The sequence below is a fragment of the Lutra lutra genome, chromosome 8 (genome assembly GCF_902655055.1).
Source record: "Lutra lutra chromosome 8, mLutLut1.2, whole genome shotgun sequence".
NCBI classification, from domain to species: Eukaryota; Metazoa; Chordata; class Mammalia; order Carnivora; family Mustelidae; genus Lutra; species Lutra lutra.
In genome coordinates, this window is record NC_062285.1 from 17,086,146 (window position 1) to 17,099,222 (window position 13,077).

The 13,077-nt window shown below is 42.4% G+C and overlaps 1 protein-coding gene across 6 annotated transcripts in view; it reads right to left on the minus strand.

Moving 5' to 3' along the window:
- The window catches only part of ARMC3 (armadillo repeat containing 3), a 92,105-nt gene that overhangs the window by 21,029 nt on the left and 57,999 nt on the right, over positions 1–13,077 (minus strand). For 5 of the 6 annotated variants that reach the window (XM_047743178.1, XM_047743174.1, XM_047743175.1 and 2 more), the window contains 6 exons: positions 10,688–10,937; positions 6,650–6,786; positions 5,625–5,793; positions 2,612–2,709; positions 1,810–1,911; positions 1,278–1,385 (listed from right to left, as the gene is read on the minus strand). In XM_047743178.1, the coding sequence (XP_047599134.1) occupies positions 1,278–1,385; positions 1,810–1,911; positions 2,612–2,709; positions 5,625–5,793; positions 6,650–6,786; positions 10,688–10,937 (864 nt within the window). The remainder of the gene's footprint in view (positions 1–1,277; positions 1,386–1,809; positions 1,912–2,611; positions 2,710–5,624; positions 5,794–6,649; positions 6,787–10,687; positions 10,938–13,077) is intronic. The other variant, XM_047743176.1, reaches the window with a different exon arrangement.

The window sequence follows — 13,077 nt, forward strand, 5'->3', positions numbered from 1 at the left end:
GAGAGGCAGGAAGGGGGGTGGTAGAAAGGAAGGGAGGGGAGGGAAGGGAAGAAAGTATCAGTCCTGGAACAAGAGGAGCAGATAAGAAGCAAAGGAGACTGACAATAGAGAATGAGGTCAGAAATAGACGAGAAACAGCTCTGAGGTCTGAGGAGAGCAAACCATTGCCCGGACCTCGGGAGACCGTAGAGGGCCGTCTCAGTTTAGAAAGCGGATGCTCGAAATGCGTGCCAACAGCCTCCAATACCACAGTGGTTCTGAAGGGCTTAAGTCAACAATAATTAAAGGGTCACGGAGTGTGGCGAGAGGTCCAAGTGGGTTTTTGAGGAATCCAGGAAAGTGCTCATTAGAGAAATAATAGGTTTAAAAATACGTAAACATATAGAAAGCATGTTTGAAACATGCCAGGCCTAAAAAGCATGAAACCACATTCTAATTGTTCCATCAAGGCAGAACTGGGTCCTATTTCCCTTTCCTCCCTCTCCCTGCCTCCTGAAGGGTCAGAGGTTTCTCTGGGTGAGCAGGATGCCGGGGGCGGGGGGGGGAGGTTGGGTGGGGGGGATTGGGCGGGAGGGGCTTGGGGGGGTGATAGAAGCACAAGGTAGAGAGAGAGGGGACCGCACTCCGGTGTGTAGGGCTCACCACCTGCAAAGGCAGCGGGGTATGGGGGGGGGGGGAGGGCAGAGGGTCATTTTACATTGATCACGACACAGGGGTGGACTTTTATTTATTTTTTTTTTTTGAAGATTTTATTTATTTATTTGACAGATAGAGGTCACAAGTAGGCAGAGAGGCAGGCAGAGAGAGAGGAGGAAGCAGGCTCCCTGCCGAGCAGAGAGCCCGATATGGGGCTCGATCCAGGATCCCGGGACCATGACCCGAGCCGAAGGCAGAGGCTTTAACCTACTGAGCCACCCAGGCGCCCCAGGGCTGGACTTTTAAATGACTGGGTACAGACTGCTGTTGCTGTTTTCAAATGCACGTGTCTGTAGGACAGTACAGTTGATCAAAGTGACCCGAGTTCTCACCCAGAGGCAGGAGAACAAATTCCCTCTGGGTGGGAGATTCCAAGAGACAAAACTTCCAAGAGATTCCAAGAGACAAAAACGAAGTTACTTTTTAATTACATTTCATGAGTCTTGCCTCGCACAACATCCTGATTCCACAAGAAAAGCTTCCTATTTTAAAGGCCGCCCCTTCGGTTCACCAGCTTCGGTGGGGAATCAAAACCTCCCATGATTATCATTTGGAAAAGAAGACAGTCCCCCATTTCCTACCTTGATCCTTTCTCTTTAATGGCAAATTTGCTAAGAGCCGTATTTCGTCCAGAAGTCGGTTCTGATCTGTCTTCCGTAGGGGATCCAAATCCGGCACTAAAATGAAAACTATTTGTTCTTAGGACAAGATAAAACTCATCATTGATTTCCATCATGAAAAATAATAAAACATTACATTTGCCGGGCATTTTGTCATTTGGAAGACATGTTTCTTTGCCATGACATGCCCGGGCTCCCTTTCCCTTCATGAGGCCGAGCACCAGGCATGACTCCAGAAAAGATAATCAAACAAGGCCAGCTCACAGCTCCTATGTCCTGTGCTTCAGGGCTCACTGGAAGTTCCCAGCACACGACACCCAAAGCCTACTTGTCCCAGAGATCTTTTCCACAGCAATTTAAAGAAGCAATTATGAAATGATCGTACTAGAAGCATGAAAAGAATTAACTGGCCCAAATCTACACTCTAAATTCGTTCTTACTCCCAGACTGAGGGGAGAATTATTTGAGTACAGAAGAGATACCCTTTTCTTACTTTGCCTTTTCTTTGCTTGCTCTTCTTAAAGATGATGAGGAAGAAATACTCCGTCCGTAACCGATATCTGATGACTTATCTTCCATAGATGGAGGTGGAGAACTAAAATTTTTGAAATTATATAAAGTTAAAATGCTTTATGTTTCAATACCAGATTTGTCCTACAAAACAGATTTTTTTTTTCCGGAAAATCATAATGGGAGCTGACTTTTAACAGTGACAGAATGAAAGCATAAAGGAGAGGTGAAGGTAGGACAAAAAGATTACTGTTCATGAACTAGAACTGGAAATATTTTTATAAAATACACCACATAAAATAAATTATGACAGATATATAGATATACATGAACATTTTAAGGAAGCATTTTGAAGCTTTAATTTTTAGCTTTACTATTTATTTCTTATTTTATATTAAAAAAAAAAAACAACAGAAAACCTCTGGGCTGAAGTTAGAGTCCTGCATACGGTTGTGGAGCCTTATAAACATAATTCGTTTTGGTTTGCTCCTATCTACTCACACTTTCTTCAATTACTTCATGTTACCAGCAGGGTAAGAAGCATGGAATACAGAAATACATCTGGAATTGAGTGGTAAAAGGGAGTCAGAGGAAAAACCACGCTGGTGGTGATTTCATGGTCTTTACTATGGCAAGCTATGAGTTTATGGATTGGTGTTTGTTTTCGGGGTAATGCCAGGGGGGCAAAAGGATACCGTCCTGGAAATCTTATATATTCATGCGATGATGGACAGACAAAAAGCCTTACGTGTTTCCCTGCATCTTTCCTCCCCCACGAGACTCACATGTCAGATTTACTGTTAACTAAGAGTACAGCACGTAGATCACTGGGTTCTTGTAAGCAGAGGTCCTTCAAAGGCAAAAGTTTGGTGCCGGGATTAATCTGTAGGTAATTTAAGAACAAAAAAGTAATATCCACATGGGTTATATTGTTTTAAGTGAATACTGATGTTCTGGACTGTTTGAAGTAATGTAATTTCACACACACAAAGGCGCACTCAGAAAGAGGAACTTGAACTTGTGTGCAGCTCGCCTCTGGTTCCCCACAATCTGTATTGTTTTATACTCTCAGCTGTTTCGCACCATCATTATCAGTTCGGCCCCTGAAAATAGTTGAGTTTTTGATGTATGTAATGTATAATAAGAGAGAATTAGTCTGTGAGAGTAACTAATTACTAAACAGATGACTGACAATGTTGTGAGGATATGCAAAAACAGGCTTCTCCAGGTCCTGTATTAGCAAATTTACCAGCCTGCTGAGGTGAGTTAGACCGCACCACCTTCTAGGGTCTTCCCCAATTGTATTATACTGAGATCCCTGTCTCATCCAAGATACTTTACAAGATCCTTTAAAAATCAGACAGAACAGGGGCGCCTGGGTGGCTCAGTGGGTTAAAGCCTCTGCCTTCAGCTCAGGTCATGATCCCACGGTCCTGGGATCGAGCCCCGCATTGGGCTGTCTGCTTGACAGGGAGCCTGCTTCTTCCTTTCTCTCTGCCTGCCTCTCTGCCTACTTGTGATCTCTGTCTGTCAAATAAATAAATAAAATCTTAAAAAAAAAAATCAGACAGAGCATGTCATTTTTCTGCCCACAACTCTGCCAAGTTTTCCTACTTCATTCAGAATAAAGGCGAAACCCCTTCCTGTCGTCTACAAGACTTACATGGTCTGGGCTCTACCTCTCCGGGTTAGTCCTTACTAGTCTGTTTCTTGGGTCACTCAGCTACAGCTACACTGACTGCTATTTCTTAACTTCGCCAGGCACACATATTCCTCTGCTTGGAAAGCTCTTCCCCCAGCCGTTCCCACAGCTAAGTCCCTCAACTTTTTAGTTTTTGCCTTCCTGACCACAATTTCCAAAATTACGGTGAACATCAACCCCAGTCCCCACCCAGCACTATAGAGCCCCCTTATCCTGCCTCTGTTCTACTGCCCCTCTACAAGCTCTGATCATTTTGATCTTGTGATAAACGTTATTTATCTCTTTGTCATGTTTACTGCTTATTGTCTGTTTCTTCTCACTGGTGTCATGAAAGTAGAGATCTATGTCTTTTATTTACTGACATCTTCAACCTATAATACTAGAAACTTAATATTTACTGAATGAAGGAATCAGAGTTCTCCTTTATAAAGATATTGTTTCATTAAATTTTTAAAAAACGGTATGAACAAATACATTTGTCACAGTTTTATCTGATTTATGGCAACATTTTTCTGAGAACTTGTTCTTTGTTGGTTTTTCTGCTCTTTTCCTCATCTCTCTCAGAGCATCTTTGTACTAATAATGGTGTGCTTGTTCTTTTTTGAACGATGCATCACTGAATGAGATGGGCTTTCTGGGAGCACTGATTTCTCAGTGGCTCGTGTGTGTGTGTGTGTGTGTGTGTGTGTGTGTGTGTGTGTGTGTGTTATGTTAGGTCGGGTAGTGGCAGCAGCCAGGGAAAGCAGAAGGAACAGCAGGAGTCAAGTTTTAGGCTAGCCATTTTTCATTATTCAGAATGTCTCAGGATGCCTGGGTGGCTGTGTCTGTTCAGCCTCTGCCTTTGGCTCCGGTCATGATCCCAGGACCCTGGGAAATCCCGCATCGGGCTTTCTGCTCAGCAGGGAGCCTGCTTCTCCCTCTACCTGCTGCTCACTCTGCTTGTGCTCTCTCTCTCTCTCTGATAAATAAATAAAACCTTTTAAAAAATGTCTCTGGGGCTCCTTGCTGGCTCTGTCGGTAGGGCATGTGACACTTGATCTCGGGGTGGTGAGTTTGAGCCCCACATAGTGAAGATTACTTAAAAAATAATACAATTTTAAAATGTCTCCGATTCTATTACCACGATAGTGTTTCCTCCAAACACAGTCAGCTATGTGATTCTTTCATGGCCCTGTCTTCTCTGCCTTTTTGGACCAAAGTGGTCCAAACTGGCTTTTGGTGCCAGCCTTGCTCATCCCAGGTCTCTGGTCCTGCACCTGCCTGGCAAACAGAGCATTTGGCTTTTGCACGTCTGAGCTCTCCCCTCAGCTGAGACGGGGATGGTGTCTTCCGAGACCTGCTACCACTAGCTGCCTTGCCCCTCTCAGGGCTTATTTCTTCCCCCTTTTCACTCCTCCTCCTGCACTCCTTTTGTCCGATCTCAGGGATTTTCAGTAACTTCTACATTTTTTTTTTAATGAAGTCTGTGGATCATATCTGTTTCCTAGTTTTGCCGAAAGTGGCATTTGTATATTTAAAAAATTTTTTTTCCATTCTCCTAATTGCTCTTGGTTTCCAGAAGAAAGGAAAATGCTGGCTTAAGCAGCAATGCTGAAAAGTCCTTAAGATTCTAATTTTTAGCTTCCCATTTCTCTTGACATTAACCTTGAATTACCCTGTATATTGCTTTTAAAATCATAGAAATGCAGCTTAAATAACGTTCTTTTATATTACATTTTAAAATTTGGTATTACAGTCTGCTTAATTTCAGTTAGATTATAATAGAATGAAACACTTATACTTCTATCCTTATCACTAACACGGTTCATGAACCCTAGAGATATTAGAACAGAAAATGCTCCTTCTTTTATGTCTTCTCTGAAACTTGAGAGTAGCCTCAGTAAGCTGATTCTACTACAAGTAACCAGATTCTAGTTAAAACCGTCCACAAATGCAAAATCTTACAGCCAAAGTTAAGAATAAAGCTCTGATTCCCAAGTTTCTGCCTATAAAAATATACATTCTGTAAGGTGGTTATAAAATTGCAATGTAAGGGCACCATGATTAAAGAAGAAATGATTGTACATACTAAAATACGAATTACTGCTGTCACTCACCCGACCGTAGTCATAGAATCCATCACCAATTATGTTACTTGATGACAAATAGCCAGTCAGGCTGTATTTCAGAGACAGGTAGTTGTTGAGCAATTTGTTATAAGCTGCCTCACTGAATTTATTTTTCCGACTTACTGATAGATTAACTTCTTCAAGGATCTCTAAAGCCCTGTCAATAAGAGGGGGGAAAAAGCATTATTTGCTTTAAACAAGCAATCCAACATTAAGTTCTCATTTATATACCTGGCCAAGACCCTGAATGAAGAATTGAGATGGAAAGGTTAAAGTTATCTCACCCTATTAGATAAAGCAAGACTGACAGAATTATGAAGACAAATCAGTCCTTTTGAGAATATATATGCCACCTAGTGACTCATATTCAAACAGCTGAAAAGGATGAGCGGGGCGAGGGGGGATGTTCTTCATTTAAAGCTGAAGTAGTATTGGGCTCCAAGTTTTCCAGCTAACCAGGCAATATCCACAAACACAGAGATGGTTAGAAGTACGGTGACCCTATCTGTGGAACCTGAAAACCCTATTTGCCGGTGTGCTAAGGCAACTCGCTCACCTGCTGCGGCTGGAGAAACTACTCTGGTGAGGCTGGTGAATGCCTAATTCTGATGGAGAGGTCTGGGTAGAGGAGGGAGAGAAAGGAGACGCAGTCATGGCTCACCTTTTATTTTCACTTAAAAAGTGGCGATGCAGAATTGCAGGTTAGCAATAGCAGGAGGAAAGAAAAGAGAGGGATTGATCAGGGTGAAGAGGTGGACAGGGAAATGGTGAAGATGGTTTTGTAAGCGTGCTGGGAAGACCTCCAGTTGGAAAGAATGGAGAGGGACCCCCCCCCCCCAACCGCCAGGCCGCCCCTTCTCAGGGAAGACCCACTGCACGGTCCCAGCTCTCGAGGGCTCGGCCTCATGCGAGCAGGAGTGTGGACTCTGCCTGACCTTCCTTGGGCCCGAATAATGTGCTCCTTCATCTTCTGCCCTTAATCTGAGCCCAAAACTTGAGGCCACTCCACTCACCCAAGCTTGCACAATTCAACAGCCATCAGCTCGTCGTTGGCGCAGACCATCACAGCCCAGCTGGCGTGCCTTCTCACTTCGTCATTCTTGGAGCGCAGGAGCTCCACCAGCGGCCCCAGGCCACCTGAATTTCTTAACTGGACGTGGAAACCGAAAGTTTATGCATCGGAAGTACAGAATATAAACACTGATTTTTTTTTTCAAATCTCATCGTATTGTTAAATGATTTTAACCATGTAAGAACATTTTAGGATTTTTAGAATTGATTACATCCAGATTTTTAGAATTGATTACATCCAGATTTTTAGAATTGATTACATCCAGGAAACAATTTATTACAAAACCTTAGAGACAGGAGCCCAGATTTCTGTTCAAGGTCAAGAGGAGGCCACAGTCAAATAATCGAGGGAGGTCACTGTGATTTTTTTTGCGTGGGAGGGAGACAGAGAGCCTGTCCTCCTGTTCCCCTGTGTTCATTCATTCTGCTCATCAACACTGAATGCTCATTTGGCCCTGTGGTAGACAGAATGATGGTCCCCCAAAGGTGTCCTTTTCCCTGGAAGGGATTTTGCAGATGTGACAAGTTAACAATTTTGAGATGGGGAGATTGTTTCGGATAATCAGGTGAGCTCAATTTAATCGCAAGAGTCCTTGTAAGATGGAGATATGGGTGCCTGGAGCCAAGAACAGAGCCGTATAGACACAGAGATTGGAGTGGTACCCTCTGAAGTTGGAGGGAGGGGCCACAGCCAAGGGATGGGGGTGGATGGTAAAATCTAGAAAGGACAGACTTTCCCTTAAAGTCTCCCAAAGGAACATAGCTCTGCCAACACCTTGATTTCAACCCATAATACCTGTGTTCAGACTTCTGACGTCCTATACTATACAATAATAGATTTCCATTACTTTAAGCCATGATGTTGTGGTCATTTGTTACAGCAGTAATAGGGAAGGAATCCAGTCCCCAAGGCTGCACAGGAGGAACCGAAACAGTGAACCCATGTCACTGGCCACTGCCACCAAATCATCAGTGTGGCCAAAGAATTACCATAGCAATGCCCTAGAAAAAGACCGATTTTTGTTAATGCTGCATAGTGTCTTCTCTTCATTTCTCCCGGGAATGAGGAAGAGATAAAAAGAATAAGAAGAGAATTGGACAGAACTACATTAATTACACTGTTAAAGGAAATTCAGGTAATTATTCATGGATAAAATTATTCTAATCAGGGGAAGAAAAAAGATTTGATAGAGCTCTTTTCTCACTGTCTGAAATGCAACACTCTATCATCTGAACCTACAGGACAAAAAAAGAACATTCTACCAGTTTCTATGTGTAGTATCTAAAGACAAGGGCCATTATGGGGTATGATCCATTTGATCCATAGTCAGTCATTTTCCATCAATGTCCGGAGACATTTTCTTCTCAGGGATCACACTTTAGTACATGGAACATTATAGCTTCAAAAAGTTTACTGGAAGCATCTTAAGCTTAGCAACTCAAATTTCTGAACCTCTTTATTTCTGAGTATAAGAGAAGATAGTCTAACTCTTCATGTGTTCTTGTGGCAAAGATGTAATTCATTGATTAATTAATTTCCCCATTCATTTAATGACTGTTCATTAAGCATGCCCTCTGTGCCAGATATCTATTAATGGCATGGACATAGGGAAGAAAAACTCCCAGGTCCCTTCTCTAAAGCCTCAAGGAGCTTATAGTCTTTCATACAAGAACCATATACGCAAAGCAGAGGACATGGGAAGCATGCATAGAGCGTAAGGGAAGCATAGAGGAGGGCAGTTCCCAGCTTGAAGACTGAAGAAAGGCGTCATAGAAGACAGGATGGCTTGACATGAATTTTGAAGGAGAAGTGTGATTTTATCAGGTGGACAAAAGTGAGAATATTTCTCCAAGTGAAGAAATCAAAGACATATAAATAAGAGAACAGAGCATATGGACAGAATTACAAATAGCATGGGATTTCTGGACTATGGAGTTAAGCCTGGTAAGAGGCTTCAAGCAAGGTGGGTAGATGCAGGCCACTGGGTGTCCTCGTCCACCATGCTAAGCTGCTGAACTTTTCCTCTGGGGTGATGGTGCACCAATGGCCACATCAATGATGTGATGATGATCATATATTTGAAAGATCAGTCTGGGGACAGTGTGGGAAGCAGGAGGTGGCAGGCGTAGGGAGAGCAGGAGACTTAGCTGCAATATTCCTGGAAGGAGATGGACTGTTCTGCAGACTGCATGGACGCAGAACCAAAGCGCTTTGATCGCCGTGTTGCTGAAGACTAGCATAGCGCCTGACACGGAATAGAGGGCAAATAAATATTTGGTAGTCTTGGGGTGCCTGGGTGGCTCAGTCCGTTGGGTGTCCAGCTCCTGGTTTGAGCTCAGGTTTTCGTGATCTCTTGAGTGGTGGAATCAAGCTCCCTGTTGGGCTCCTCACTGAGCAGGGAGTCCGCTTAGGAATTCTCTCCCTCTGCCCACCCCCCCACTCTTGTGTGTGCACATATTCTCTCCCTAAATAAATAAATATTTTAAAAAATTTGGTAGTCTTAGTGCCTTAATGGATGAATACAAATGAACTGGAGTCAATGGGAACAAAGAAGGGGATAGAATAGAAAGGGACTGTCTATTCTGCCCTAGGGGACAGAAAAGATTTTTTAGTTGTCTGAGCAGAGAACCCAGTGCAACAGCTTGGGCTCTGGATGGCATCCCTGATCTCCCAATTTACCAACTCTGCTGGGAGCACAATGTGTCTTTAAGCCTCGTTTTCCTCATCTATAAAACGGGGATTACAAACATGCCCATCACAAGTGAGGCTTAAATGCTTGTAGAGTGCTTAGCACAGTGCCCACTGCCTAGTAAGTGCTCAGTAAGTGTTAGCTACTGTTACTTATATTGGCGGGAGAGGAACAAAGCCCTAAGATGTTTGAATGAGTGCCCTGTGACAAGTAAATAGGAGAAAAGAAAGAGAAAAAAAAAAGGATGTTTGTAGGTTTGCATTATTTTTATGAATAGAACAAAACACACTTTTATATGATACACTTGTAAAAAAAATACAATTCTAGGTTTTAAAACTTTGAAATATACAAGAAACACGAGAGTATGTGGAACCCACCCGTATAATGTGACACATCATAGTAAAGGCACACCTGTTTGTCTACTGATCAGTTTAAGAAATGACGCATTTAGTTTAAGAAATGCCACCTCTTGAACCCCTGTTTGTTCCTCTCAATTACATCCACTCCCTTGATTCCCCAAGAGGATTTCTTGACTTTGCGGTTAATCACGGCCAAATCATTGACCTTTGCCTTTACAGTTGCAACTCACATGTATGTTTACTTAAACAATATCTTGCTTAGATGTGTATATTTCTGAATGCTACATAAATAGAATCCTAAGTTGTATTCTACTGCAACTTGATTTTGCTCAGCATTGTGCTCCGTTGATGTCTGTAGCTATAGTTCATTTTCACCGATGTGAAGTTCCATTTTATGAATATATTACAAATTTATTTACCCATTCTCTTAAAAAATTAGACAATTGGTGTGTTTCCAGTTGCTTAGATATTAGAAACAATGCATCCTGGTGCAAAGAGGCAAGAGACTGTCCTAGGTAGAATTTAGAAACAGAACTGCCAAATTATACTGGATTAGAGGATTTGCTCTTCTTTGCTAGATAAAGCCAATTTGCTTTCCAAAGGGTCACACCAATTAAATAATTTTACCTTTTTAGAGTAGTTGTAGGTTCACAGCAACATTGAGCAGCAGGTGCAGAGTTTTCCCACACTCCCCTGCGCCCAGGCAGGAGCAGCTTTCCCATCATCAAATACATCCCCTGTCGGACTGGTACATTTGTTACAACTGATGAAAATACACTGACACGTTATTATCACCCCGTGCCCGTGGCTGAAGGGCCGCACCAATTTTGAAGGGTCTAAATGATGGGTAGGTTCAAACCCTTGAAAATGTTTCAAATTAATCCACCCATAGGCACAGACCCGAAAAATGAGCGGACAGACAAGCTCTCACCTCTGTCCGGGCCTCCACGTCGCACGCGGTTGCGGCCACCAGGAGAGCCGCCTTGCTCTGCACCACCGTGTTGGAGGAGCGGAGCGGGCCGATGAGCGCGTGCATGACGTCGTGGTTCTGCATGTTCACCCGCAGGGGCTCCTGCATCGCCATGTTCGCTAATACTGTAGCGGCGCTGGCGATGGCTCCGTCTCGTTTACTCGACAGGATGCTTATCAGTGGATCGATTGCATCGGCTTCAGCAGCAGCACTGGGTACACGGAAGAGAAATGCACGTCATTCATCTGAGTTCAAGAAACGGTCCTTGGAGGGTACAATGGAGCTTATTAAACAAATGAGTACATAAATACAGTTTTAGAAAAAAAAAAATTAACGTCCAATGCAATGAACCCAGACTTGAGGTGCCAGTGATTTAAGTGGAGTCTGGGAAAATGTCAGTTAAGAGTGAATTTAAATTATCCTTTTCCTACTTCTACAGCTTGTCATTATAGAAAAATGCATGACTACTTCTTAGAAACCCTCCTACAGCTGTTTTTTTTTTTTTTTAAACTCAGTGATACTTATAAGACCAGGAAATTTTATTCAAAGAAAGTCAATTAAGATATTCTCAACCAGTAGGAAAGCAAAATTATATATTTTTTATTCTTTTTTTTTTTTCCCTTAGAGAGGAAGAACCTTAATCTTAATCTTAATCTGGGCTTCAATCTCACAGCCCTGAGATCAGGGCCTGAGCCAAGATCAAATGTCAGGCACTTAACCAACTGAGCCACCCAAGTGTCCCTAGAAAACTAAGCCTTTAAATAGGGGAAATGATTGAGTGGGAGATGCTCCTTGTTTGAGTTAAAACTCTTTTAGCTCATCCTCCCCCTTTAAATGAGGTTGTTAATTGTAGGCAGGGGTTAACACATTTGAAGCCAGCAAAACATTTTGGAGGTGAAAGCTGATTTACAAAGTAAATATCAAAGATCAAAGTCATAATATTGACATAATAACTAGTTTGAGTAATGTAGGCATATTCAGTTGCTTAATTTCCTATTTCTGCTATAAAAAGACCACGATTATCCATCAAATACATTAATAGTCTCGCAAGTAATAAGCCTCTTTTTAAGAAGGCCCTACTCTCTATAGTCCTTGCTTTCTAATCACTTAAAAAGTTCATAAAGTTGGGGCGCCTGGGTGGCTCAGTGGGTTAAAGCCTCTGCCTTCAGCTCGGGTCATGGTCCCAGGGTTCTGGGATCGAGCCCCATATGGGGCTCTCTGCTCCGCGGGGAGCCTGCTTCCTCCTCTCTCTCTGCCTGCCTCTCTGCCTACTTGTGATTTCTATCTGTCAAATAAATAAATAAAATCTTTAAAAAAAAAAGTTCATAAAGTAGTAAAAATTAAAAAGGGGATCATTTTAAGAAGAGGTAGATGATTTAATTATGTTCTTTAATATTTGGAATTCTTTCAAATAAGAGATGTTCCAAGCCATAAGATATACAGAACATCCCACTTTCAAAGGAAGTCCCCAAATTCTGTGTTAAAAACCCATTTACATCGTCATGGGAATAGAAGTAATCAAGACAGTAAAAACATACCTGAGACTCCAATAACATGAACATCTCTTTACATTTTATATCTGACAATTTTTTTTCCGCTTAAGATCAGATTAAGAATGAAATCTGAAAACAAGTGAGGCTATAGGATTCAGCCCATCACCCTGTATTATGATGAATATTCTGATAATTAAATTTAATTCGGTAGTCACATTTGCTGATTGTGAAGGAGAAGTGACAATCTCGAGATTAGAGGTTATCACAACTATCTGAGAGAGGGCACAATGTAAATGAAGAACCACCAGGGAGAAAGGAAGCTGTGATTGGCACTCAGACCAGCTCTGAAGTGGACCGAACAGCAGCTACTGGGCCGGGATGAAATGACCAATGAAGGCGGCCACTCTGGGGAATGCTGGGCTCCGTTGGTGTTAACCCTGAAGGCAGCTCCCACCCCTGGTTTGACTACATCCATCCAGAAAACACATTAGATTGCTATGAAGGCAAAGTCAGAGTTTGTTTCCATTTCTTCCCATAGTCCTTGGTATATATTTAATCCTTCCTGTGGGGTCTCCCATTCTTTTCCGGGGAAGGCATCTCTTTAAAAATTGGTTAGATGACCTGTAACCAAAGTTTGTTTCTATAAAAATATAGGAAGGGCCTGCCTGTATCTCACTATGACAGCTTGAGGGCCAGCATTTGCCCTCCTTTCCTAGGGGATAAAATAAACACTCAAGATAATTTTACTGTTAATCAAACAGGGGTCATTTGATTGTATGAATAAGGAAAAATTTGGAGGCACTAGTACATTAGTTTCTCAGAAACTTCTCATATTTTGTACTTAGAGCTTAAATATTG